The sequence below is a fragment of the Theropithecus gelada genome, chromosome 1, assembly GCF_003255815.1.
Source record: "Theropithecus gelada isolate Dixy chromosome 1, Tgel_1.0, whole genome shotgun sequence".
NCBI classification, from domain to species: Eukaryota; Metazoa; Chordata; class Mammalia; order Primates; family Cercopithecidae; genus Theropithecus; species Theropithecus gelada.
The window spans coordinates 68,424,740-68,449,860 of NC_037668.1; the positions used below are offsets into that span (position 1 = coordinate 68,424,740).

The 25,121-nt window shown below is 41.8% G+C and overlaps 1 protein-coding gene across 6 annotated transcripts in view; it reads left to right on the top strand.

The window, feature by feature from the left end:
- The window catches only part of NFYC (nuclear transcription factor Y subunit gamma), an 80,366-nt gene that overhangs the window by 29,751 nt on the left and 25,494 nt on the right, over positions 1 to 25,121 (top strand). For all 6 annotated transcript variants that reach the window (XM_025386307.1, XM_025386315.1, XM_025386322.1 and 3 more), the window contains exon 2: positions 17,679 to 17,791. In XM_025386307.1, coding sequence (XP_025242092.1) covers positions 17,687 to 17,791 — 105 coding nt within the window. In that variant the 5' untranslated portion in view covers positions 17,679 to 17,686. The remainder of the gene's footprint in view (positions 1 to 17,678; positions 17,792 to 25,121) is intronic.

Genomic DNA, 25,121 nt, shown 5'->3' on the forward strand with positions numbered 1-25,121 from the left:
GTAGATGTGGATTGAATCCCCACTATGTGCAAGGCACGTTTGCATTGAGGATGTGTCAGAAACAAAATGATTATGTAAGACAAACTGGGGAAAAAATAGGAACATGAAAAGTTTAAGCTTAAAAAATAATATGCCCCTTAAAAAAGAATATGTTACACAAGTCTGAAGCAAGTGAATATGCTAATTAGAGAAATAGATTTGATTGTGTGCCAGGAATGGTTTCTTGGGGAGAAAAAAAAATAGTCATCACTGATGAGTGAATGTGTAGACAGTATTGAATTTCTTTACAGTTGTACTGTAAAGGCAAGCTTCTTATCAGTGCTGTTGCAGAAGAGCCTTAAACATTGGTTTCAATCCGTGAAATAGTCTGAGAAATTCCGGTTTTCCAGAACATGTTTCCTTCATGTTCACTTCAGGATATTGGATATAGAGGGAAGTGGGTGGAGCTCTCTTTAGAGCTCCAAACAGAATCTTTTGCTTGGACGATGGGGCCAGGTTGAGTGGGGAGCTGCCTGGACTCCAGGTTCCCTCTACCCTCTAACATAAGCAAGATTCCTTTCACAAGACAAAACAGGCACATACTCCTAGCTTGTGGAATTCTGAGGTATCCAAAGAGATGGTGGTGGTTGTTGGGGTTTTTTGGGTTTTTTTTGAGATAGGGTCTCACTCTGTTGCCCAGGCTGAAGTGCAGTGGTGCGATCATGGCTCATTGCAGTCTCCCAGCTCCTCGGGTCAAGTGATCCTCTTGCCCCAGCCTCCTGAGTAGCAGGAGCTACAGATGTGTGCCACCACACAGACTAATTTTTGTTTTTGTTTTTGTTTTTGTTTTTTCTTTTTTGTAGAGTCAAGGTCTTGCTATGTTTCCCGGGCTGATCTTGAACTCCTGGGCTCAAGCGATCCTCCTGCTTCGACCTCCAAAGTGCTGAGATTACAGGCATGAGCCACCATTCCCAGCCCAAGGAGACATATTCTAAGAATTTAAGGCTGGGCGCGGTGGCTCATGCCTGTACTCCCAGCACTTTGGGAGGCCAAGGCGGACGGATCACGAAGTCAGGAGACCGAGACCATCCTGGCTAACACAGTAAAACCCTGTCTCTACTAAAAATACAAAAAAATTAGCCAGGCGTGGTGGTGGGCGCCTGTGGTCCCATCTCCTCTGGAGGCTGAGGCAGAAGAATGGTGTGGACCCAGGAGGTGGAGCTTGCAGTGAGCCAAGATCGCGCTACTGCATTCCAGCCTGGGGAATGGAGGGAGACTCCATCTCAAAATAAGTAAATAATAAAAAATAAATAAGTAAAAATTAAAAAAATTTTTAATACGTTTTTGGATTAGTGTGGAGAGAAAACCTAGTATAGCTGTTGATCATTGACACTCCCAGGGATTTAAATTTGGCTCATTCCCATTTTCAGCTTGAGTTCTTTGCTTTTTTGGAACTAGTACATTTGTTCCAAATTTAATAGTTTAAAGGGCTTTAAAAATTATTTCGTGTTTATAAAAGAGATAGGAGAGCATCTTTCTCTATTTTAATATGTATTTCCATGCATCTGAAACTAGACTTTTTAAAGAAATAGGTTAAAAACAAAGTAAGTAAAAAATTATAGAGAAAAAGAAGCTAGTTGGTCTTTAGTCTTGGTACCATATCTGGGACTCTTCAGACCAGTAGTTGGTGTCTTGTCCAGCTTCGAGCAGTCATGATGATATGATGCCATCTGGCATTTGTATGAATCTTGCTATTTTTTGAGGCCTTCTAACATGTGTTTTACCATTTGTGTGTTTCAGCTGCCCTGTGGGATATTGCTGTAGATGATAGAGAAGTTTCTGAGAAGTTAAGAAATTTGCTCAAGATCACAGTTCACCAGAGAGCTAAGAACCCCCAGGTCCAATACGTTTTATTTATTTATGTGTTTACCTTGTGCTTTAGTGCCCCCAACTGTTCACAGCTGAGTATTCAAAGTTGCTGCTAACCCGCCTAGAGACATGCAAAGGGGAAGGATAAAACAGAAAAGAAAAAAGAGTGACAGAGCTTAAATAGTGCAAAAAGTGGGAATGAGCAAGTTATAATAAATTAAGACAGAATTTTAGAGCTTTTGCATTTTGACTCTATCATTTATTATATTGTGATCTTGAGCAAGTAACTTGATACCTAACCATCAACCTTATCTATAAAATTGGAATAATATTGATAAATGTATCACTGAGCTAAATAAGGCTCAATTGAGGATGATGTATGTGGCATGTATTTTATGAACTCTAAAGCCCGTAAGTTGGCATCTTCGAAACATTCTTCAGAATTACACTGCTTATCTCTGCTGGACACACAAACACAAGATACTGCCAGAAACTGGGCAAGAGGCTATTTGTGAATCTCAGAAAGGACCTAGTAAGAAAATGATGCTTTGTTTTAGAATACAACTTAACTTAGGCTACAGGCACTCTTTCTGTCTCTAGCTCATGTCACAATTCCTTTTTGGGATTGAGGCCTGAAAAACCAGTTACTTATCATTCTTCCTACAAGGATTTATTTACTCGTTAGGCTGGAGGGTCAGAGAGACTAACAGATTCTTCTATGCAGCAGAGCGGGTCTGGCCCAGGTTAGTTCTAATTGAGAATGAACAGGTGAGGGAGGCAGGGGAGCTAAATAACAGTTGTGTGATCTAGGACCAGCTTCTCAACCTCTGGTGTCAGTTTCCCCATCAGTAAATCAGGGATAAACAAAACACTTAACAATGCTTTAAAACAAGATCAGAATATTATCTGAAACTTTTTCTTTTTCTTTTTTTTCTTTTGTTTTTTTGAGACAGGGTCTTGCTCTGCTGCTCAGGCTGGAGTGCAGCGGTGGCGCAATCATAGCTCTCTGCAGGCTTGACCTCCCAGGCTCAAGCCATCCTCCTACCTCAGCCTCCTGAGTAGCTGGGACTATAGGCGTGAGCCACCATACCTGGCTAATTTTTTATTTTTTATTTTCTGTTGAGATGGGGGTCTCACTATGTTGCCCAGGCTGATCTCAAACTCCTGGGTTCAAGTGATCCTCCCGCCTTGGCCTCCCAGAGTGCTGGGATTAGAGGCATGAGCTACCACATGTGGCTGAACCTTTTTCCTTAAAGGTCCAGATATTTTAAGCTCTGCAGCTGTATGATTTTTGTTGTAACTCTTCAACTCTACTGTTTAGCATGAGAGCAGCCATAGACAATATAAACTAATTAGGGGCTGGGCATGGTGGCTCACGCCTGTAATCCCAGCATTTTGGGAGGCCGAGGTGGGCAGATCACTTAAGGTCAGGAATTCAAGACCAGCCTGGTCAACATGGTGAAACCTGTCTCTTCAGAAATACAAAAATTAACTGGGTGTGATGGCAGGTGCCTGTAATTCCAGCTACTTAGGAGGCTGAGGTGGGAGAATCGCTTGAACCTAGGAGGTGGAGGTTGCAGTGAGCCAAGATCATGCTGTTACACTCCAGCCTGGATGACAGACCGAGGCTCCATCTAAAAATAAATAAATACATAAATAATTAGGGTTGATGCCTTCCGGTGAAACTGTTTCTAAAAACAGGCTGTAGGCCAGATGTGGCCTGTGAGCTATAGTTTTTAGACCCTTCCTTGCTTTAGAATACTTCACTAAATACTTGATCTTTTTTCTCCATCATACAAAATACTGCTTGTGTTTTATTGGTGTCATATATGCAGAGATGGTTTAAGTTTGAGCATTCAAAGGATGAGGAAGAATGTGTGTGAAGTAAGATGTTATGTATCATTTTCTGTTCCACAGAAATAAGTTTTCAAATGTTCTGTTCATGCCTTCCCATCACTTTCATTGTTTATACCAGTTGCTGTGCCTTCATTTTTTTTCTAGTTATAGTACAACTATATTATGATCTGGCTCCTGTTTCAAAGATTATATTATACTAGATACCAAATAGAAAAATAGTTTTGTTTTTGAAGGAAAAGTGGCTCTTCTGCCAGTTCGAAAATGTGTCCTTGTGAACAGATCTTTAGGGAGAGCAGTGTGCAGCCACTTCCAAGCCTAAGTCTTTTAGGAAGCATGGTTTTCCAGTAGGCACTTTGAAAAGCGGCTTCTTTAAGACAGATGTACCCTCAAACGTCAAACTTGGCATTAATCAGAATTGGGGAAGTAGAGCTATGTTATTCATTCTTGTATTATAGTAGTGAAGACTATTCAGTAGCCTGCCAGTAAATATGACCAGCTGGTACCCAGCTATGTGTGTAAGTAATAAGGTTTCAGGCACTAAGCGTAGTCCTTTCTTGCATGACTATATAAAAACTTTAGATGAGTTTAAACAGAGACTATTGAACCTTCTGTTCTCTCTAGTCATTTTGCCTTCCCTTGTATTCATTCATTTATTGCATCTTCAAGTAGTGAAGTGTAGGACTTCCCTACCAAACCACCAGACCCCTTTGGAATGTGTTCAGTATGCATCATTGCTGGAGTGGCTTAGTAGAGTGACTGACCCAGGGCCACCAGCTAGTAGGCAGCAAGCGGCCAGTACACAAACATAGGTCTTTTAATTTTCAGACCAGTTCTTGTGAAATTTTCAATTTTAGATTGGTTTTTATTTTGGAGAGTATAAGCTTTCTTAAGGCTAGAAATGCTTTTTAGCTATTGTGATTGATAATGGCATAAGTCCTAAGGTCCATCTGTGTAAACATAAAAACCAAATTGTCTGTTAGTAAATAAATCCTACCCCCCTGTCCCTCATCCATCCATTTATTTTTATTAATATTCTTCCTTTCTCTGTATCTCTCATCATCATTTAAAATACAACATCTTACAAACCTTAGCTCATTTAAATGAAGAAACCTAGAACTAACCTCAACAAATACCTGAGCAGTACTGGAACATAAAATGCTTGTGATAGTGCTGCCACTAGAGCAAAATACAATAAAACTAACATCATAATAAAGAGAGTCACACAAATTTGTTGGTTTCCCAGTGCAAATAGAAGTTATGTTTGTGCTATAGTGTAGTCTATTAAATGTGCAACAGCATTATGTCTAAAAAATGTACATATCTTAATTTTAAAATATCTTATTGGTAAAAATGCTAATTACCATCTGAACTTTCAGCAAGTCATAAGCTTTTGCTGCTTGAGGGTCTTGACTTGATGATGATGGCTGCTGACTGATTAGGGTGGTAGTTGCCGAAGGTTGGGGTGGCTTTGGCAATTTCTGTGTGTGTGTTTTTCTGTTTTGTTTTTGAGATGAGTTTCACTCCTGTTGCCCAGGCTGGAGTGCAGTGGCGCGATCTCAGCTCACTGCAACCTCTGCCTCCTGGGCTCCAGCAATTCTCCTGCCTCAGCTTCCCGAGTAGCTGGGATTGCAGCCCCCTGCAACCCCCGCTCCCCGGTCCCCCACACCCAGCTAATTTTTGTATTTTTAGTAGAGACGGGTTTCACCATGTTGGCCAGGCTGGTCTTGAACTCCTGACCTCAAGTAATCCACCCACCTCGGTCTCCCAAAGTGCTGGGATTACAGTCTCCCAAAGTGCTGGGATTACAGGCGTGAGCCACCGCATCTGGCCTGTTTTTTTTTTTTTTTTTTTCTTTTGGGAGAGAGTCTCACTCTGTCACCCAGGCTGGAATACAGTGTCATGATCTCGGCTGATTGCAACCTCTGCCTCCCAGGTTCAAGCCATCCTCCTACCTCACCCTCCCAAGTAGCTGGGACTGCAGACACATGCCACCACACCCAGCTAATTTTTGTCTATATTTTTTTGTATAGACAGGGTCTGCTGTGTTGCCCAGACTGATCTTGAGGTCTCAAACTCCTGGGCTCAAGTGATCCTCTCGCCCTGGACTCCCCAAGTGCTGAGATTACTGGCGTGAGCCACTGGGCCTGGCTGGCAATTTCTTAAAATAAGGCAGCAGTGGAGTTTGTTGCTTCAGTTGACTCTTCCTTTCCTGAAAGATTTCTCTGTAGCATGCTTTTCTGTTTGATAGCGTTTTACCCAGAGTAGAGCTTCTTTCAGAATTGGAGTTTGTCCTCTCAAGTCCTGCGCTATTTTATGAACTAAGTTTATATAATATTCTAATGTTCATAGCATTTTCACTGGTGGTAGGTTCCATTTCAAGAAATCACATTCTTTGCCTTCTATAAGAAGCAACTCTTCATCTGTTAAAGTTTTACATGAAATTGCAGCAATCCAGTCACATCTCAGGCTCCACTTCTAATTACAGTTCTCTTGCTGTTTCTACCACATCTACAGTTACTTCTTTCACTGAAGCCTCAAACCCCTCAAAATCATTCAGGAGGATTGGAATCAACTTTAGACTCCTGTTAATGTTTATATTTTGACCTCCTCCCACGAATTTTGAATTTTTTTTTTTTTTTTTTTTTTTTTTGAGACAGAGTCTTACTCTGTTGCCCAGGCTGGAGTACAGTAGCACGATCTTGGTTCATTGCAGCCCTGACCTCCCAGGCTCAAGTGATCCTCCTACCTCAGCCTCCCGAGTAGCTGGGACTATAAGCATGTGCCACCACACCCAGCTAATTTTTGTATTTTTTGTAGAGACAGGGTTTTGCCATGTTGCCCAGGCTGGTTTTGAACTCCTGAGCTAAAGCAGTACTCCCACCTTGGCCTCCCAAAGTTCTGGGATTACAGGTGTGAGGCACTGTGCCTGGCCATGAATATTCTTTTTTTTTTTTTTGAGACGAAGTCTTGCTCTGTCACCCAGGCTGGAGTGCAGTGGCATGATCTCGGCTCACTGCAACCTCCACCTCCTGGGTTCAAGCGATTCTCCTGCCTCAGCCTTCCTAGTAGCTGGGATTATAGGCCACACCACCATGCCCAGATAAGTTTTGTATTTTTTTAGTAGACAGGGTTTCACCATGTTGGCCCAGCTGGTCTCGAACTCATGACCTTGTGATCTGCCCGCCCCGGCCTCCCAAAGTGCTAGGATTACAGGCATGAGCCACTGTGCCCGGCCTGCCATGAATATTCTTAATGGCATTTAAAATGGTGAATCCTGTCTAGAAGGTTTTCAGTTTACTCAGATCTGTCTGAGGAATCCCAGTCTATGGCAGTTGTATCCTTATGAAGTGTTTTTATTTTTGAGACAGTCTCACTCTGTCACCTAGGCTGGAGTGCAGTGGCGTGATCTCGGCTCACTGCAGCCTCATGCTTTGGCCTCTAGAATAGCTGGGACTACAGGCGTGCACCACCAAGCCTGGCTAATTTTTGTGTTTTTAGTAGAGATGGGGTTTCATCCTGTTGGCCAGGATGGTCTCAAACTACTCACCTCGGGTGATCCTTCTACCTTGGCCTCCCAAAGTGCTGGGATTATAGGCATGAGCCACTGCGCCCAGCCCTGTATTTCTTCAATAATAAGACTTGAATGTTGAAATTACTCTTTGATCCATGGGCTGCAGAATGGATATTGTGTTAGTAGGTATTAAAATACTAATCTCGGCCGGGCGTGATGGCTCACGCCTGTAATCCCAGCACTTTGGGAGGCCGAGATGGGAGGATTACTTGAAGTCAGGAGTTTGAGACCAGTGTGGCCAACATGGCGAAACCCCATCTTTACTAAGTAAATTAGAAAAATTAGCTGGGTGTGGTGGCGCATGCCTGCCATCCCAGCTACTCGGGAGGCTGAGGCATGAGAATCGCTGGAACCCAGAAGGCGGAGTTTGCAGTTACCTGAGATGACACCACTGCACTCCAGCCTGGGCGACGGAGCGAGACTGTCACAAAACAAAACTCTGATGGAGTTATACAAGGAGATTAATGTTATTTGTTTTTTGAGATGGAGTCTCACTCTGCTACCCAGGCTGGAGTTCAGTGGTACCATCTTGGCTCACTGCAACCTCTGCCTCCTGAGTTTAAGCTATTCTTCTATCTCAGCCTCCTGAGTAGCTGGGGTTACAGGTACCCACCATCACGCCCAGCTAATTTTTGTATTTTTAGTAGAGACTGGTTTCACCATGTTGGCCAGGCTGGTCTAGAACTCCTGACCTCAGGTTATCCGCCCACCTCGGCCTCCCAAAGTGCTGGGATTACAGACGTGAGCCACTGTGCCCAGCCTCCATCAGAGTTTTTGGATGACCAGGTAGGTATATTGTTAGTGAGCAGTAATATTTTGAAAGGAATCTTTTTTTTCTGAGCAGTAGGTCTCAACAGTGAACTTAAAATAGTGAACCATGCTGTAAACAGATGTGCTGTCATCCAAGCTTTGTTCCATTTATAGAGCAGAGGCAGAGTAGATTTAGTATAATTCTTAAGGGCCCTAGAATTTTTGGAATGGTAAATGAGCATCGGCTTCAACAGGCATTGACTTCTCCTCTAGCTATGAAAGTCCTTGATGGCATCTTCTTCCAGTAAAAGTCCATTTTGTCTACACTGAAATTCTATTGTTTAATGTAGCCAGTTGCATCAGTTACCCTAGGCAGATCTTCGGGATAACTTGCTGCAGCTTCTACGTTAGCACTTGCTGTTTCACCTTATACTTTTATGTTACGGAAATGGCTTCTTTGCTTAAACCTCATGAACCAACTTTTCTTTTGCAGCTTCCTCACCTCTCTCAGCCTTCATAGAATTGAGGAGAGTTAGGGCATTGCTCCATATTAGGCTTTGGCTTACAGGAATATTGTGGTTGGTTTGATCTTCTGTCTAGACCACTGACACTTTCTTCATATCAGCAGTAAAGCTGTTTGCTTTCTTATTTGTGTGTTCACTGGAGGAGCACTTTTAATTTCCTTCAAGAACTTTTTCTTTGCATTCACAGCTTGGGTAAGTGTTGGGTGCAAGAGGCCTAGCTCTTGGTCCATCTCAGCTCTTTTTTGTTGTTGTTGTTTTGAAACGGAGTCTTGCTCTATTGCCCAGGCTGGAGTGCAGTGGTGCAATCTCAGCTCACTGCAACCTTCGCCTCCTGGGTTCAAGAGATTCTCCTGCCTCAGCATCCTGAGTAGCTGGGATTACAGGTGCCCACCACCACGCCTGGCTACTTTTTGTATTTTTGGTAGAGCTGGGGTTTCACCATGTTGGTCAGGGTGGTCTCGAACTCCTGACCTCAGGTGATCCACCCTCCTTGGCCCCCCAAAGTGCTGGGATTACAGGCATGAGCCACTGTGCCTGGCCCCATATCAGGTTTTGATGTGCTTTCCTTACTAAGCTTAATCATTTCTAACTTTTGATTGATTGATTTAGAGACAGAATTTTGCTCTGTCACCCAGACTGGAGTGTGGTGGCACGATCATAGCTCACTGCTGCCCAAGGGATCCTCCCACCTCAGCCTTCTGAGTAGCTAGGACCACAGGTGTGTGCCACCAGGACTGGCTAATTTTTCTTTTTCTTTTCTTTTCTTTTTTTTTTGTAGAGATGGTGGGTGTCTCTCTGTGTTGCCAAGCTGGTTTCGAACTCCTGGACTCATGCAGTCAGCCCTTCTTGGTGCCCCAAAGTTCTGGGATTACAGGCGTGAGCCACCGCACCTGGCCTTTAGTTTTTAAGTGAGAGATGTGAGACTCTTCTTTTACTTGAATGCTTAGAGGCCGTTGTAGGGTTATTAAGTGGCCTAATTTCAATTGCTGTGTCTCAGGTAATAGGGAGGCCCGAGGAGAGGGAGAGAGACAGGGGAAAGGCCAGTTGGTAGAGCAGTACCTGTGAAGCACAGTAAAGTGAAATGCAATAAAATGAGGTATAGTTGTAAAAATGATGTCATCTCGTGACAGGAAGATATGATCAAAATGCAGGTCACAAAAGTGAGTGAAGAAGGTATGTGCCTTGGTCATAGAGAGATACTTGTTGACATGTTAAGTTGGAGATGCACAGGAATGGTTGGGAACTCAACCCAAAAAGCCTAAGGGCTGCAAGTTGGATTGGGGAACATTAAAGGGAAATGACAATACCAACATTATATTTGTTTCGCAGTCAGTACTGGGCTAAGATATATTTGTTTGCATTTGACAGTGAGAGCATTATTTTTAGGTAAAATGTGTCTTCCCAGGGTGGTTCAACTAGTGCATTGGGTCTTCAGATAATGTTATTTGATTATAGTATTGATGAAGAAAACAGAAATCAGTTCCTGGCCGGAGTCACTCTGTGTGTGGAGTTTGAGCATTGTCCCCGCGTCTGTTTGGTTTTTTTCCCCAGTACTCTGCTTTCTTCCCACATCCTGAATATGTGCATGTTAGGTTAATTGGCACATCTAAATAGTCTCAGCCTGAGTGAGTGTGTGCCCTGTGATTGAATTGTCCAGGGTTGGTTCCTACCTTGTGCCCTGAACTGTTGTGATAGGCTTCAATCATCTGCAACCCTCAACTGGAATAATTAGAAAAATAATCATCTTACTTTTTTTTTTCTTTTTAGACAGAGTCTCGCTCTGTCTCCCAGGCTGGAGTGCAGTGGCATGATCTTGGTTCACTGCAACCTCCGCCTCCTGGGTTCAAGTGATTCTCATGCCTTAGCCTCCCGAGTAGCTGGGATTACAGGCACCTGCCACCATGCCTGGCTAATTTTTATATTTTTAGTAGAGATGGGGTTTCACCATGTTGGTCAGGCTGGTCTTGAACTCCTGACCTCAGGTGATCCTCCTGCCTCGGCCTCCCAAAGTACTGAGATTACAGGTGTGAGCCACAGCACCTGGCCTTTCTTTTTCCTTTTTTTGGGGGGTTGGGGGAGACGGAGTCTTGCTCTGATGCCAGGCTCTAGTGCAGTGGTGGCGCAACCTCGGCTCACTGCAACCTCCACCTCCCAGATTCAAGCGATTCCCCTGCCTCAGCCTCCTGAGTAGCTGGGACTACAGGCGCGCACCACCACACCTGGCTAATTTTTTATATTTTTAGTGGAGACGGGGTTTCACCATGTTGGCCAGGATGGTCTCAATCTCCTGACCTCGTGATCTGCCCACGTCGACCTCCCAAAGTGCTGAGTTTACAGGCGTGAGCCACTGTGCCTGGCCCTGGCCTTTGTTTTTCTTAATCTTTATTAAATGTATGTATAGCTCATAGTTATTTCAGTGTTTAATATTAGAAGTGTCTTGATCTTTATTTAGAAGTTTGGTGATGTTTTTGTGACCAGGAATATGGCATAGGAACTAACTCTTATTTATATCAATTAGACTTTGGTAAAAATGTTGGTTTTGTTTTGTGTTTGGCTTAAGTTGCAGTTTCCAAGAGCCTATCGAAGACATTAAGGAGGACTTACTCTGCTTTTGGAAGCAGCGTTGGTCAAGAATTGGGTTTCATTTTAGGGGAGCTTCCTGTGGTCTTTTTCCCTTGAACAGTTGTGATGTTAGGTTTTTAAATATTATCTCCCAACAACATCTGTTTGGTTTTAGTTACCTCCAAGAGCTGTATTGTGGGTTTAGGCGTACTATGAAAGAGTTTAGTATAGAGAATGAAGTGCACGCCAAGGAATAGAGAGCTGAACTAAAGTCTAAAGGTCCTGAGTTTCAGAAACCAGGTCATATTGCAATAAACCTTAGATTTCTTTTTATTTATGAGGTTGATAATTTTGATACATCCTGTTGTTCCATGCCCAGGCATATCACTAAGGGAAGATTTGGCAGGCATGGTACCTGGTTGAGAGCAAGAGCTTGAAAGATTTCCAAGACAGCTTTAAAAGAGGAACACTCTGATTTTGGAATGTTTTGAAAACTTCCGAGGTTTCATTTTTTCTTTAAGAATGACAAAGAGTAACTGGATATAAGAGTAACACCTAGATTGCCCACTCATTAGTGGTCTGATTAAATCATCTCACTTCTGCATGATTTTCCCCTTATCTTCTTGCTAATGGATGGCCAGGCAGAGATATTTATCCTCCTCCTACTTACCCATTGTCATTAATATTTCAGACTTTGCTAATCTATCCTGGTCACTTTTCTGAAGTGGTTCTGACTTTCAAAAGATTTACACTTGGGAATAGTATGCACCCACATTTCCAGCCTTTAAGTCCGCCTTGCAGCTTCCAGGACTGTCTTAGATGTTTGTGTGTGTGTGTCCTTTCTGTCCTCCCCTTTTATTTTAAATCTACTTTAGTAAGTCAGTTTCAGGTAGATTTCTGATTGCAGTCTTGCTTTAAAGTCCTGGAGCTCATTTATCGTTTAGTCTAAGCTTCTGGAATAGCTTGTATAACCGTTTCCTTTGGTTAGGCAATTCCAATAAGTATTTCAGGACCAAGCTTTCCAAGATGCCTTTTTTTTTTTCCCTGAAAGGCCATAGCCAGCATCAGTCTTGTCCCTCCTCTTAGGGGTAATTAGTTATCAGACTGTGTGCTAGATATTGGGAGGGATCCAGAGAGATGAATCATATGCAGATCCTACTCTCAAGGAGCTTGTATAGCAGGAGGGGAAATAAGACATACACATTGATGTGTACATCATACAAGGTATCAAATACAATGAATGGTTGTACAAGGTAATGTGGTGAGGGCAGAAAAAGAGGTGCAGATTGGGGCTCCTTAAGGCTCCCAAGGGAGGGAGCAGTTCCAGAAAGCAATAGAGAATACTTCGTGGAGAGATAGCAATTGAGTTGAGTGCTTGTAGTCCCAGCTACTTGGGAGGCTGAGGTAGAAGGATTGCTTGAGCCCAGGAGGTGGAGGCTACAGTGAGCCAAGATGACGTCACTGCACTCCAGCTTGGGTAACAGAGCGAAACCCTGGCTCCGAAAAAAAAAAAAGAGAGAGAGAGAAAGAGAGAGTAGTTTAACATAGAATGAAGAGGATCTTGGAATGAGCCTCTTCTTTCTTTTATTTTTTATTATTGTAATTTTTGGGGGGCAGGGTCTCCCTCTGTTGCCCAGGCTGGAGTGCAGTGGTGTGATCGTAGCTCACTGTAGCCTCAAACTCCTGGATTCAGGAGATGCTTCTGCCTCAGCCTCCTGAGTAGCTAAGACTTACAGGTATGTTCCACAATGCCTATTTAAAAAAAAATTTTTTTTTTTTTACTCTTCTTTTTGAGATGGAGTCTTGCTCTGTCGCCCAGGCTGTTGGGCGGTAGCATTATCTTGGCTCACTGCAACCTCTACTTCCCAGGTTCAAGTGATCCTGTTACCTCAGCCACCCAAGTAGCTGGGATTATAAGCATGTGCCACTACGCCCGGCTAATTTATTTTGTATTTTTAGTAGAAACGGGGTTTCACTATATTAGCCAGGCTGGTCTTGAACTCCTGACCTCAAGTGATCCTCCACCTTAGCCTCCCAAAGTGCTGGGATTACAGGCATGAGCCACAGCCCCTGGCTTTAAAAAAAAAAAAAAAAAAAAAAAAAAACCTTTTTTTAAAGACAGAGTCTCACTGTGTTACCCAGGCTAGTCTCAAACTACTGGCCTGAAGTGGTTCTCCTGTCTCAGCCTCTGGAGTTGTTGGGATTATAGATGTAAGCCACAGCACCCAGCCTCCTCTTACTTTTAAATACTTTCTTTCCCTTATTATCCTAGAAGATGAACCCATGGGCTTGTAGATGTTGTAAATGGACGACTTCTGTAGCAAAATCAGTTTATTTGCAATTAATGCATTAAGATAAGAGGTGGTGATTAAGGTTGCTTTATTTATCTATCTATCTATCTATCTATCTATCTATCTATCTATTTATTTATTTATTTTTGAGACAGAGTCTCACTCTGTCACCCAGGCTGGAGTGCAGTGGTGTGACCTTGGCTCAGTGCAACCTCCACCTCCTTGGTTTGCAACCCCCACCTCCTTGGTTCCTGAGTAGCTGGGACTGCAGGCATGTGCCACCACAGCCAGCTAATTTTTGTATTTTTAGTAGAGACAGAGTTTCACCATGTTGGCCAGAACTCTTGACCTCAGGTGATCCACCAGCCTTGGCCTCCCAAAGTGCTGGGATTACAGGCGTGAACCACCACGCCTGGCCTGCTTTATATATATAATTTTAATTGTTGGGTGTTTTTAAAGCTCCATGCAAAGAATGGATCTGCTTTATGGAAAGCCTTTTGACTAAAAGTACTCACTTTTTCCAGGAATTTACGTTAACAATTTATGTTCTTCTAAGAGACATTACTAATAATATCTGCAAAGGTGTTAGAAAACATGCTCCAAACCTTTTTCTCTTTTTTCCTTGTGAGAAGATCTTATGTCCTTCAAAGGAAGATTACTTTTGTCTTTTGAAGTCAGGAATTTATAAAAAGAGTTTGCTGGATGGAAAAACCATAAAGGCCGTAACTCTAAAACCTAATGTAAAGAAGAACAGTTAGAGCTGTCCAAAGATGGGAAAGAATGTCTTACCACTAAGCCAGTTTCCCGGAACTGGAGTGGGGGGCCCTCAAATGTAAGGCAGTTGACCACTTAAGATAGAATCACCTGGGGTTGGGCAGAGGTTGAAGAAAAGCTGCGAGCATCTTATAAACAGGTGGGCCTGAGTGTCTCCTTATGTCTTTTTTTTTTTCAGTCCTAAACTTCTGTGATGCAGTAAAATGTAAAGGATATTATTGACTTGTATTTTTTGCATTTACCTATTTGGGATTTCCTAATGTAGGTAGGCTTCTCAATTTTAAAACTTAACCTTTAATACATTTTCAGTTCCAAAAAAATTTGATAACTTCTGTTTTGTACCTAACTTCCACTACCACAGCATGTGGCTCTGAGCCAGCCACAGATTCATGATCTGTTGACTACACAGATGTTTGGAGGCTGATCATGCCTGCACATCCGTAGTTGGGACAGTTCAAAATTTAAAAACAGACTGCACAGATGGTTCTAGATGTGCTTTTTGAATTGTGTACCTTTGTAATGTTTTGGGGGGATATCAGAAGACATCCAGAATTTGTTACCAGACTTTTAAATTGTACAGATCTTTGTACTCCAGCTAAACCTACTCATCCATTAGCAAGTATACAGAGAGATCATCCTGGCAATTGCGCATCTTTCTTCTTTGACCTTAGCAGTTTGCTTGGCAGATTGTGCCAAGATGAGGCCTGTCCAGGGACCCATGCAATAAAAGGTTAGATTCTTTTGAAGTTTTTTGATAATTGTTTTTATTTCCGGAAAGATATTTTTGTTTGCCCCATTTAAAAAGGTTAAATTGAGTCACTCTCTTCACTTTCATGAGTACCTTATAGGAAACTATTAATAATGATAAATAACTAAACTACTTTAGATTACCTTAATTTGTTGTTGTTGTTGTTCTTAGTGTATCTAAGAGAGTAGCATATAGGCCATGTGTATGTGGTGATAAATGAAAATGCAGGGGTCTTACTTGGTTATTTAGGACTTAAGATTTTATCTAGTCATTTTCAACTGTGATCGAACACTTCCCTTTAACTCCCTTCAGAAACTCCAAGATCATATTGTATCCCAGGTACAAGAATTTCTGTTCAGCTGTTTGTAGGCCTCCACCACAAGAAATTGGCTCCAAACCTATTCCCATTACATCATCACCCACTAATGTCATTACACCAGAATGAAATCTGCTTTGAAGCTTGTATTTTTGTTTTCCTTCCCTTTCTTTCCCCTCATTATTTCCTTTAGAAGGGAAAGGGAAGAAAAAAAAAGAAAAAAACCCAGAGACCTGTAAACATTTAACAGTGAATTGGATATCCCCACAGGCTAAACCTAGAGTTGTCAGCTTTCATTCCATTCTGCTGTGATAGGGTGTTCTGCTCAGTGTGTATCCACATGGAGCCTGGAAAGTAACAAGTCTAGTCATGTGACAACTGGCTTTGGTGCTTGCTTTCAGCCCCTCAGAATTAGTTCCTAATGACTCACATAGTTCTCTGCCAGCATCCCGTCACTGGAATGTTAAACCTTTTCAAATAATTCCTCAGAATAGAAATTCTTAGGAGAGCACTAAATTTCTCCATTCTTTGTGTTTAAACTGTTCTTGCACTTAAATATTTGCCAGATAAGCGCTTAAGACATTATAATACAGGTTGAGTATCCTTACTCTGAAAATCTAAAATCCGAAACTTTTTGAACCCTGACATGACGCTCAAAGGAAATTTTGGATTTTGGATTTTCAGATTTGGGATGCTCAACCAGTAAGTATAATGCAAACTTACTCCAAAATAAAAAAAAAAAAAAAAAAAAAAATGGACTGGGCTTGGTGGCTTACGCCTGTAATCCAAGCACTTTGGGAGGACGAGGCAGGTGGATCACCTGAGGTTAGGAGTTTGAGACAGCCTGGCCAACATGATGAAACCCCATCTCTACTAAAAATACAAAAAATTAGCCAAGCTTGGTGGCAGATGCCTGTAATCCCAGCTGCTTGGGAGGCTGAGGCAGGAGAATCACATGAACCTGGGAGGCGGAGGTTGCAGTGAGCTGAGATTGCAACACTACACTCCAGTCTGGACAACAAGAGCGAAACTCTGTCTCAAAAAAAAAAAAAAAAAGTCAAAATCCCAAACACTTCTGGTCCCAGGCATTTCAGAATTTCACGTAAGGGATACTCAACCTGTGTTATCTACAGTTATACAGTTATAGCTGATATGGGGATCCTTATTCATATCTTCCCTCCTTTGTCACAAAGCAGTTGACTAAATGCAGGTTCTAGCCCTCTTTCTGTATCCTAATTTTAATTCTTTTTTTTTTTTTTTGCGATGGAGTGTTGCTTTGTTGCCCTGGCTGAAGTGCAATGGCATGATCTTGGCTCACTGCAACCTCTGCCTCCTGGGTTCAAGTGATTCTCCTGCCTCAGCCTCCCGAGTAACTGGGATTACAAGCATCTACCGCCATGCCCGGCTAATTTTTGTATTTTTAGTAGAGATGGGGTTTCACCATGTTGCCCAGACTGGTCTCGAACTCTTGATCTCAGGTGATCCACCTGCCTCGACTTCCCAAAGTGTTTGGATTACAGGTGTGAGCCACTGCACCTGGCCTCTGCTTTGTTTTTTTTAACTGTCTTTAAGGCTTCCGGTTGCCAGTGTGCTGTGTTAGGCTTTATGTTTAATAACATGGTTCAGGTTTGGGAAGAACTGGCAAGTAGTTTCATTTCAGAGGCTTCATGTTACCTACACAGTTATTGGCCTCATGTCCTTTGAGGCAGATTTGCCTGAGATTAGAAGGAATCATCATCATCAGGAGCCCCAGAGAAACAGGACCACAGTGTCTAAAACAAAAGAAGAAACCTAGCACACACACTCTTTTTTTTAAGAGACAGAGGCTTGCTGTGTTGCCCAGGCTGTCTTGGAACTCTTGGGCCCAAGTGATCCCCCTGCCTCACCTTCCTGAGTAGCTGGAACCACAGGCATGCGCCATTGTGCCCAGCTTGGCTTTTATCTTTTAAGACTCTGGGTTTACATTTCTGTACAGTACTAATCACTGGGGACTTTTAATATAAAAATTTGCTGAAGGCTGTGGCATGGAGTATGAGAAGCCACAGAGAATTTGAAAAAGCTTTGGAGGGAATGGCATTGAAAATTATGGGCTAGACTAGGGCAACAAAATACTTTCCTCACCCCACACCCATGTAAGAAGTTAAAAGTCCTTGATTAACATTAGGATTTCAGCTTACTTTTCTAGCAACTTTTGATTTTCTAGTTGGAGCTCTTTAGCAGTCTCTATGGTATAAGCTAGATAGAAGGAAAAACTTTCCTACCAATGTTTTTAAGATGTAAGTCTGTGTTAAAATCTTTTTAGTATAATTATATACCTTATCAAACTGAAAAATTGAATAGATTCATAAAAACATCCACAAAGATACAAATGCCTAATCTGGACAGAAAGTCTGACTTTATTGTTTCTAATGTGTCTTATGTATATGTTTATTTTCAGTTGTCACGATGTCCACAGAAGGAGGATTTGGTGGTACTAGCAGCAGTGATGCCCAGCAAAGCCTACAGTCATTCTGGCCTCGGGTCATGGAAGAAATCCGGAATTTAACAGTGGTGAGGAAGAATGAGAAACTTTTATTAGAAACTTTTAAAGAGTATAAGGGCTATGGGAAATTAACCAAAACTCAGACTAAAGCATTTTTAATTTCAAGCACATTTACGAGGCATAGTTCATCCCTGACCTGTGGGTAGGAAAATGAAAACATTTGCCTTCTGTGAGGTAACTGCAAGAGTGTCTTTTATATCTCAGTGGTCTTCCATAAGCATGTGGTGTGTAGTGGATACTTTGACTTGGAGGTAGTTTAATGTGAGGCATATCCTTTAGGACTTGTAGGAAAACAGAGATCTCATCTTCCTTCTGTAGCTCTAGCTCAATTTTTTAGGCCTGATTTAATGGTCCTGCCACATTTCTAGAACTTGGTAAAAACTATTGGACAATTTATTCAACAACAAATCTATTGTGAGCCAGGAACTCTTTCCAGGTGTTAAAAAGATACACTTTGATCACTGTTTCTCAACAGCTGCATTATTGACAGTTTGGGTTAGATAATTCTTTGTTCTGAGGGGCCGTCTTATGCATAACAGCATGTTTAGCAGCACCCCTAGCCTCTATTCACTAGATGCCAGTAGCACCCCTCCCCGAGTTGTGACAACCAAAAAATGTCTCCAGACATTGGGAAATGTGCCTGTGGGCAAAAATCATCCCCTATTGAGAACTACTGACTCACAATAATTAAATATAACCTTGACCTGTGAGGAGCTTACAATCTAGTAATTACAACCAGACTCATTTAGTCAGTAGGTATTTATTAAGTACTTACTGAATCAGGCACACTGATGAGTCCTGAAGCAGTAAAAGTCAAGGAGCACAAAGGACATAGTGCTTGTTTCTTTCTGGTTGAGTTAGGTAAGGGTTTAAGTAAAGGGAACATTTTTGTTGAGTCTTAAAATATGAGTAAGCGTTCACCAGATGTGAAGGATGGGAGGGCAAAGACAAGGGCATGCATAAAGGCATGGAGGCCCAGTGGGGAGGGCCTTATAGTTAGAGGAACATCAAGACATTCAGAGTGCCTGAAGGTTACTGTGTGTTTAGTGGAGGTTGAGGGAAGGAGTAAGTATGTGGTGTGAGAGTGGTAGTGGAAGGTGAGGCAGGTTAGAGTTGGAGTATTTTCATAATACAGTTGTCATGTCCTTAATGAAGAATGTTCATTAAGGTGTCATTTTAGTACATACTGAAGGAGTTCCCTGTGTTGGCTATGTCATTCCTGCCCTGGAAATACTAGTATCCTGGCCGAGCAGACACTGGATTCCTTCCTGATGTAGAATTAATGTTGCAGTTGCTTAGGGTTAGTGACCTTTACCTTCTGACGTTACAATGTCAGTTTATTCATTCACTCAACAAATACTTATTATGTACCAACTAAGGCTATGCTAGATACTGTGGATATGGTAATGAACCAGACAGACAGGATCATTGCACTCATGGAACATATATTCTGATGAGACAGGCTAATAAACAAGTAATTAATGGAATGAAATAACTTATTATGATAAATGCCTACTGACTTCAGGGATGAAAAGTAATTCATGTTTTGGATATACCTCTGGGTCACATTTGTTTATATGAAGAGTTTTCAGCAGTTGAACTTGGCTTGGCCTTTCTCAGACTGGCCTGGGTTCAGAGTGGATTTCCACTGAAAAGTCATTGTTCCTCTTCTGCAGTCTAAGGTAGTAGTTATCTAAACTGTCTCAGATATAAAAGAGAAGGTAGGGAGAAATGAAACTATAAAGTCAGAAATGGGGTGTTTTGTTCATATTTTAGGGGGATAATCTCATGATTACGCTTATCAGCTTTTGGTGCTGGGGTCAGCTTGGTGTAAAATGAATGCTCTCCTGGGGTGTGGTGGGACTAGGCCAATCGAGCAAGTCTGTGCTGCAGCTTGAGCCGAGAGACATAAATCCAGGATTAGGCAAGTGGCCAGATAAACTCTGGAGGTTTAAGCTCAGCACTTAACTTTTCTGTTTTGTTGGACTTTGATTTTTTTTTTTAGTTGTAGTAAAAAAACACATAAAATTTCGCCCCTTATCCATTTTTAAATGTACAGTTCAGAAGTGTTAAGTATAATCACATTGTTATGAAACTTATCTTGAGAATTTTTTCATATTGCAGTACTGAAACTGTGCACTCTCTAAACAACCACCATTCTGATTTCTATGAATTTGACTATTTTTGATACCTCATAGAAATGGGATCATATCGTACAGTCCCCTACTTACGATGATTCTACTTAATGTTTTTTCCACTTTACAGTGGTTAGAAAGTGATGTGCATTCAATAGCAGTTGTACTTTGAGTACCCATTCAACCATTCTGTTTTTCACTTTCAATCTACTATTCAATAAATTATGAGATACTCAACACTTTACTATAAAATAGGGTTTGTGTTAGATTATTTTGCCCAACTTCAGGGTAATGTAAGTGTTCTGAGCACATTTAAGGTGGGCGAGGCTAAGCTATGATGTTTGATAGGCTAGGTGTAGTAAATGCATTTTCAACTTAGGATCTTTTCAACTTACAATAGCTTTATCAGGATGTAACCCCAGTGTAAGCAGAACAACATATGTATTTGTCTTTTTGTCTTACCTTATTTCACTTAGCATGTCTGTTGAAGCATGTGACAGGATGTCCTTCCTTTTTTTTCCTTTTTGGAGATAGAGTCTCACTCTCTCTTCCAGGCTGGAGTGTAGTGGTACAATTATGGCTCACTGCAGCCTCGACCTCTCAGGCTCAAGCAATCCTCCTGCCTCAGCCTCCTGAGTAGCTGAGACTACAGGTGCGTCCCACCATATTACCCTGGCTGATCTCAAACTTCTGGGCTCAAGCAATCTTCCCACCTCCGCCTCCTAAAGTGCTGGGATTATAGGTGTTAGCCACCATGAGTGGCCTTTGTTTTTTTCTTTTTTAAAGAGACAGGGTCTTACTCTTTTGTTCTTTGCTGGAGTGCAGTGGCAGGATTATAGCTCACTGTAGCCTTGAACTCTTGGGCTCAAGGGACCCTGTCTCCTCAGTCCCCCAAGTAGCTAGGACTCTAGTTGTGCACCACCGACCTGGCTAATTTAAAAAAAAATCTTATGTAGAGATGGAGGTGTCACTGTTGCCCAGGCTGGTCTCAAATTCCTGGCCTCAAACAGTCCTCCTGCCTTGGCCCTCCAAATTACTGGGATTACAGATGTGAGCCATCATGTCTGGCCTATCCTTTTTTTTAAAGGCAGAATCATACCCTGTTGTATGTATATACCACATTTTGTTTATCTGTTCATCTGTTAATGGACATTTGGGTTGGTTCCACCTCTTGGCTATTGTGAATAGTGCTGCTGTGTTACATGAGTGTGCAAATACCTCTTCAAGACCCTGGGCTTTGATTTGTAACCTGCTTGGTTTACAAGTTTGATTGCCAACAAAGCTGATCATGATGCTGACCAAATTTTAGTACCTAGACTTTTAGTCTATCGGAAGTTAAAAGAGAATTACTTTGAGGGATTCAGTTTTGGTTCAGGTTTTGTGTGTGAAGAGAAAGAAGAGTAAAGAGGAAGTTGTCTTTAGTCATTCTTGTATTGGTGACTAATTAAAATTCTCCTATGTACTTTTGAAAGGGACTCCTAGACCTCTGCCAAGCTATGTCTTTTATATCAGGTGCTTAGAACAATGTCTGGCATATAGTAGGTGCACAATAAATATCTGAACAAATTAGACTCCAGGTTTAGTGCAAAGCAATATCAGTTCCATGTTTGAGTAAGAATGCAATCCAGTAAAGTCAAGGTAATTTTTTTCCCTTTGTATGACTCTTATTTTCCCCTCTTCTCAGAAGCACAACACGTGATGGCATCTGCTTCTCTGACTGCGCTGCTGCCTGTGTAACATGACCAAACATTTTAGCATTTAATCTGTGCCTTTCCAGAACTCAACAATACTTAAAACCAGACTTCCTCAGATGTGTCAGAGCCTCTTAGGTTGACACCTCAAAATATCTAACAGATTAAAAAAAGAAAAAAAATTCCTTATGTTTAAACTACCCAATCATAAGTAAAACTTATGAGAATATTCATAAGGTGTGATCTCAGACTGGGACACAAATTGTTCCAAAAAGAAGTAATTGAAGTTTGCTAGATGATGTATTTCATGATGTGTTGGAAACACTGGCCTCAAGTCCTTTTGGTCTGAGTCCTGTAAAAGCAATTTATATCTTTCATTTTAGCTTGTTCTCTTGACTCTTAAAAGCTCTGTAATTGTCTGTAAATCCAGGTGGTGTTCAGCTCGGATTGAAATTAATTAAATTGATTGTTTCCCAGAGTGATTGTGTAAAATACTATATTCCTGCACAGCAGAGCTCTGGGAACAATATATAACAGACTTCTTCATGTTGAGTTTTACCCCACTGGGCCTCTTTGAAAATAGGAAAGAGAAAGCTAACTTTGTCTTTACCGGAGGTGAGTTGGGGGCAGTTGGGCAACGAAACTGAATTTCGAAAAGAAAAATCTAATTCTGTACTTACTACTTTACATCCCATTCAGCCTTCAGTTTACTGTAATTCAGTGCCTAGGTCACTTTCTTTTAATTGGCAGTTTCATCTTTTCATTCCTCAGTGCCTTCTGATTGGGTGATGACTTTCTAACATCACAATCAAATCAGATAACTGTTTAAACAAGAACTTGGTGGTGAAGGTTGGTGGACTGTTACAAAACAGGACCTGTGCTGTGTGAGCCACTCCTGTAGAGCAGTGCTTCTCAAACTTTATTGTCTGTATGAACCACATGAGGGAGGATCTTCTTAAAATATTGATGCTGATTTAGTAGGTTAGGAACGGAACCTGGGATTCTGTTTCTTTTGAGTTCCTAGGTGATACCATTGCTGCTCCAAGGACCTTACTTTGAGTAGCAGGGCTATAAAGCAGTAGTCCTTAACTCTCACTTGGATCATAGTCACAGGGGAGTTTTCAAAAAACATGATGCCAGTACTCTACCCACTAGAGCAGGGGTCCCCAGGCCCTGGGCCATAGACCTGTATGGGTCCATGGCCTGTTAGGAACCTAGGAACTGGGCTGCACAGCAGGAGGTCAGCAGCCAGTGAGCAAGCATTACCGCTTGAGCTCCCCCTCCTGTTAGATCAGCAGTGGCATTAGATTCTCATAGGAATGTGAACCCTATGGTGAACTGCACGTGTGAGGGATCTAGGTAGCACACTCCTTATGAGAATCTAATGCCCACCCTGCCCATCTTTAGAAAAATTGTCTTGCACAAAACTGGTTCCTGAGGTTGGGGACCACTGACCTAGAGTTCCTGATTCAGCTGGTCTCCAGGAGAGAGCTCAGGCATCTTGTTTTTCAAAAGCTTTTCAGGTGATTCTAACGTGCAGCCCCAAGATTGAGAATCATTGCTTTCACAAGGGTTGAGAATCTTGACTTGCCAGAGTGCCTGACTGGGTAGGCCTGGAAAAAATTTCTCTTTATTATTTGAAACTCTGGATGTTCTTTAGTGCAGCCCAAGATCCGCTGACTTTTCTTTGGCTCCAAACTCTCATTGAGTGAATTCAGTTTTGAATTTGTCTTGAAATGCAGCAGTTTCAGATGACAGCATTTTTAACATAGTTCTTTAGTAGTTGTCAGGAGCATGAGAATGTTCTGAAAGATAATCTGCTCTTCTCCTTACTGATGTAACTCCCAAAAGTAGGGGGGGAAAAAGTATGTGTCAGCTGTTCTTCCAGTTGGATCAGTATCAGGAGAAGGAGTTAAGGAGTTAAATGTTACTCCCTTCAGTTACATAGTAGCCAGTGAAGTGGGGAGCATGAATCCAAGTTTTAGGGGCCTCAGTCTACTGTTTGTAGAGGGCCTCCCCTTTCCAACAAGCTTATGGTAAATCCTTACATGTAACTAGAAAGCTACAATAGGATTAATAGAAAACTGGGTGATTGTCAACAGGGTTGAACCATACACACACCTCAAGATCCACTTTTACACACTGCTCCTTGAGATCTCAAGGTTTCAGGAACATGGAAAAATAGTTTGTCACAAATAAAAGCTTTGGGAAGGAGATTAAAGCAGAGCTTATTATAAATTTCTGCCGCATTTTACATCTCTGCAAGACGGGAATGATCTCTTGATCCTTGACTTTTGTTGCTTTTGATTAAAAAATAGAAATTGAAGGAGTAATATTTTACTCTTTCCATTTGGGGAAAGAGGTCTTTATCAGCTTTGGGCTTTAGTTCAGTAATCATGGAACATTCTTGTACAAATTATATTTAAAACCAAGCCAAATGAGAGCACACTTGCAAGAGAGCTAAATCTATGATCATCTTGTGCTGTATGTATCAGCCTGGGAGGCTTTCCAAAGGAATGATCATCCCTAGCATTCTCTTTGGCATTTCTGTGTAGTGTCATCATCTTCTGTGATATGCCACACAAGAAGGAAGACCAGTGGTTGATTTCTGGGATTGAACTTTAAAAAAAATCTCTTAAGGATCTGGCTCCAACCCAGTATCCTCTTTCCTGCTTCTCCCCTCTATACTCAGGTCGTAGATCTAAAACTTAAATAGACTGTGATTTTTTTGTATCTCTGTCTTTGTTGTTCTGTCTGAATAACATTCTCATACTTTTTCAACAGGCAAATTCCCAGAATCCCTTAGACACAGTTCAGATGTCATCCCCTTTGTGGAACATTTCCAATCCCTCACTCTCCCTCCAGCCCCACATTGCTAGCTGTCCCTAGCAACGTGTCCTTCTTTGTGTCCCCGTGGGATTTTATATCCCTCCCTTCCAGTTTTGGATAGGGGATTATAATGTTTTCATGTGACTGTCTCTGACAAACCACATGCTTTTCAAAGGTAGGAGTAGATGTGTATTTTTTCTTTCTTTCTTTTTTAAATAGTAATGGGGTCTCACTATGTTGACCAGGCTGGTCTCAAACTCCTGGCCTCAAGCGATTCTCCCATCTCAGCCTCCCAGAGTGCTGGGATTACAGGCATGAGCCACCGTGCCTGGCCTACATGTGTATTTTTGCATAGTAGTAGGTATCATACATTTACTATTAGTTGAGTTGCTTGAATCAGTAAGTGAAAGAGCAAGGGGAAAAACAAGAATAGAATGAATCTGTGCTACTATTTCCTTTTGTTGAAATTTTAATAAACTGAACTTCTAAGTCCCCGTTACTCCAGGGTTAGTTTTAGTAGAGGCTTCATGGAAAATGTTGATACCTAATTTGGAAAAGGAAAAGATGAAAAATTGGTGTTTGAAGTTTGTAGAGCATTGTGGTAGCCAAGCAGCTTGTTGGGTTTGCGTGGAAAAATTAGATGTCTTGGTGTACATTTTATCCTAATGGATTCTCTTCTTTCT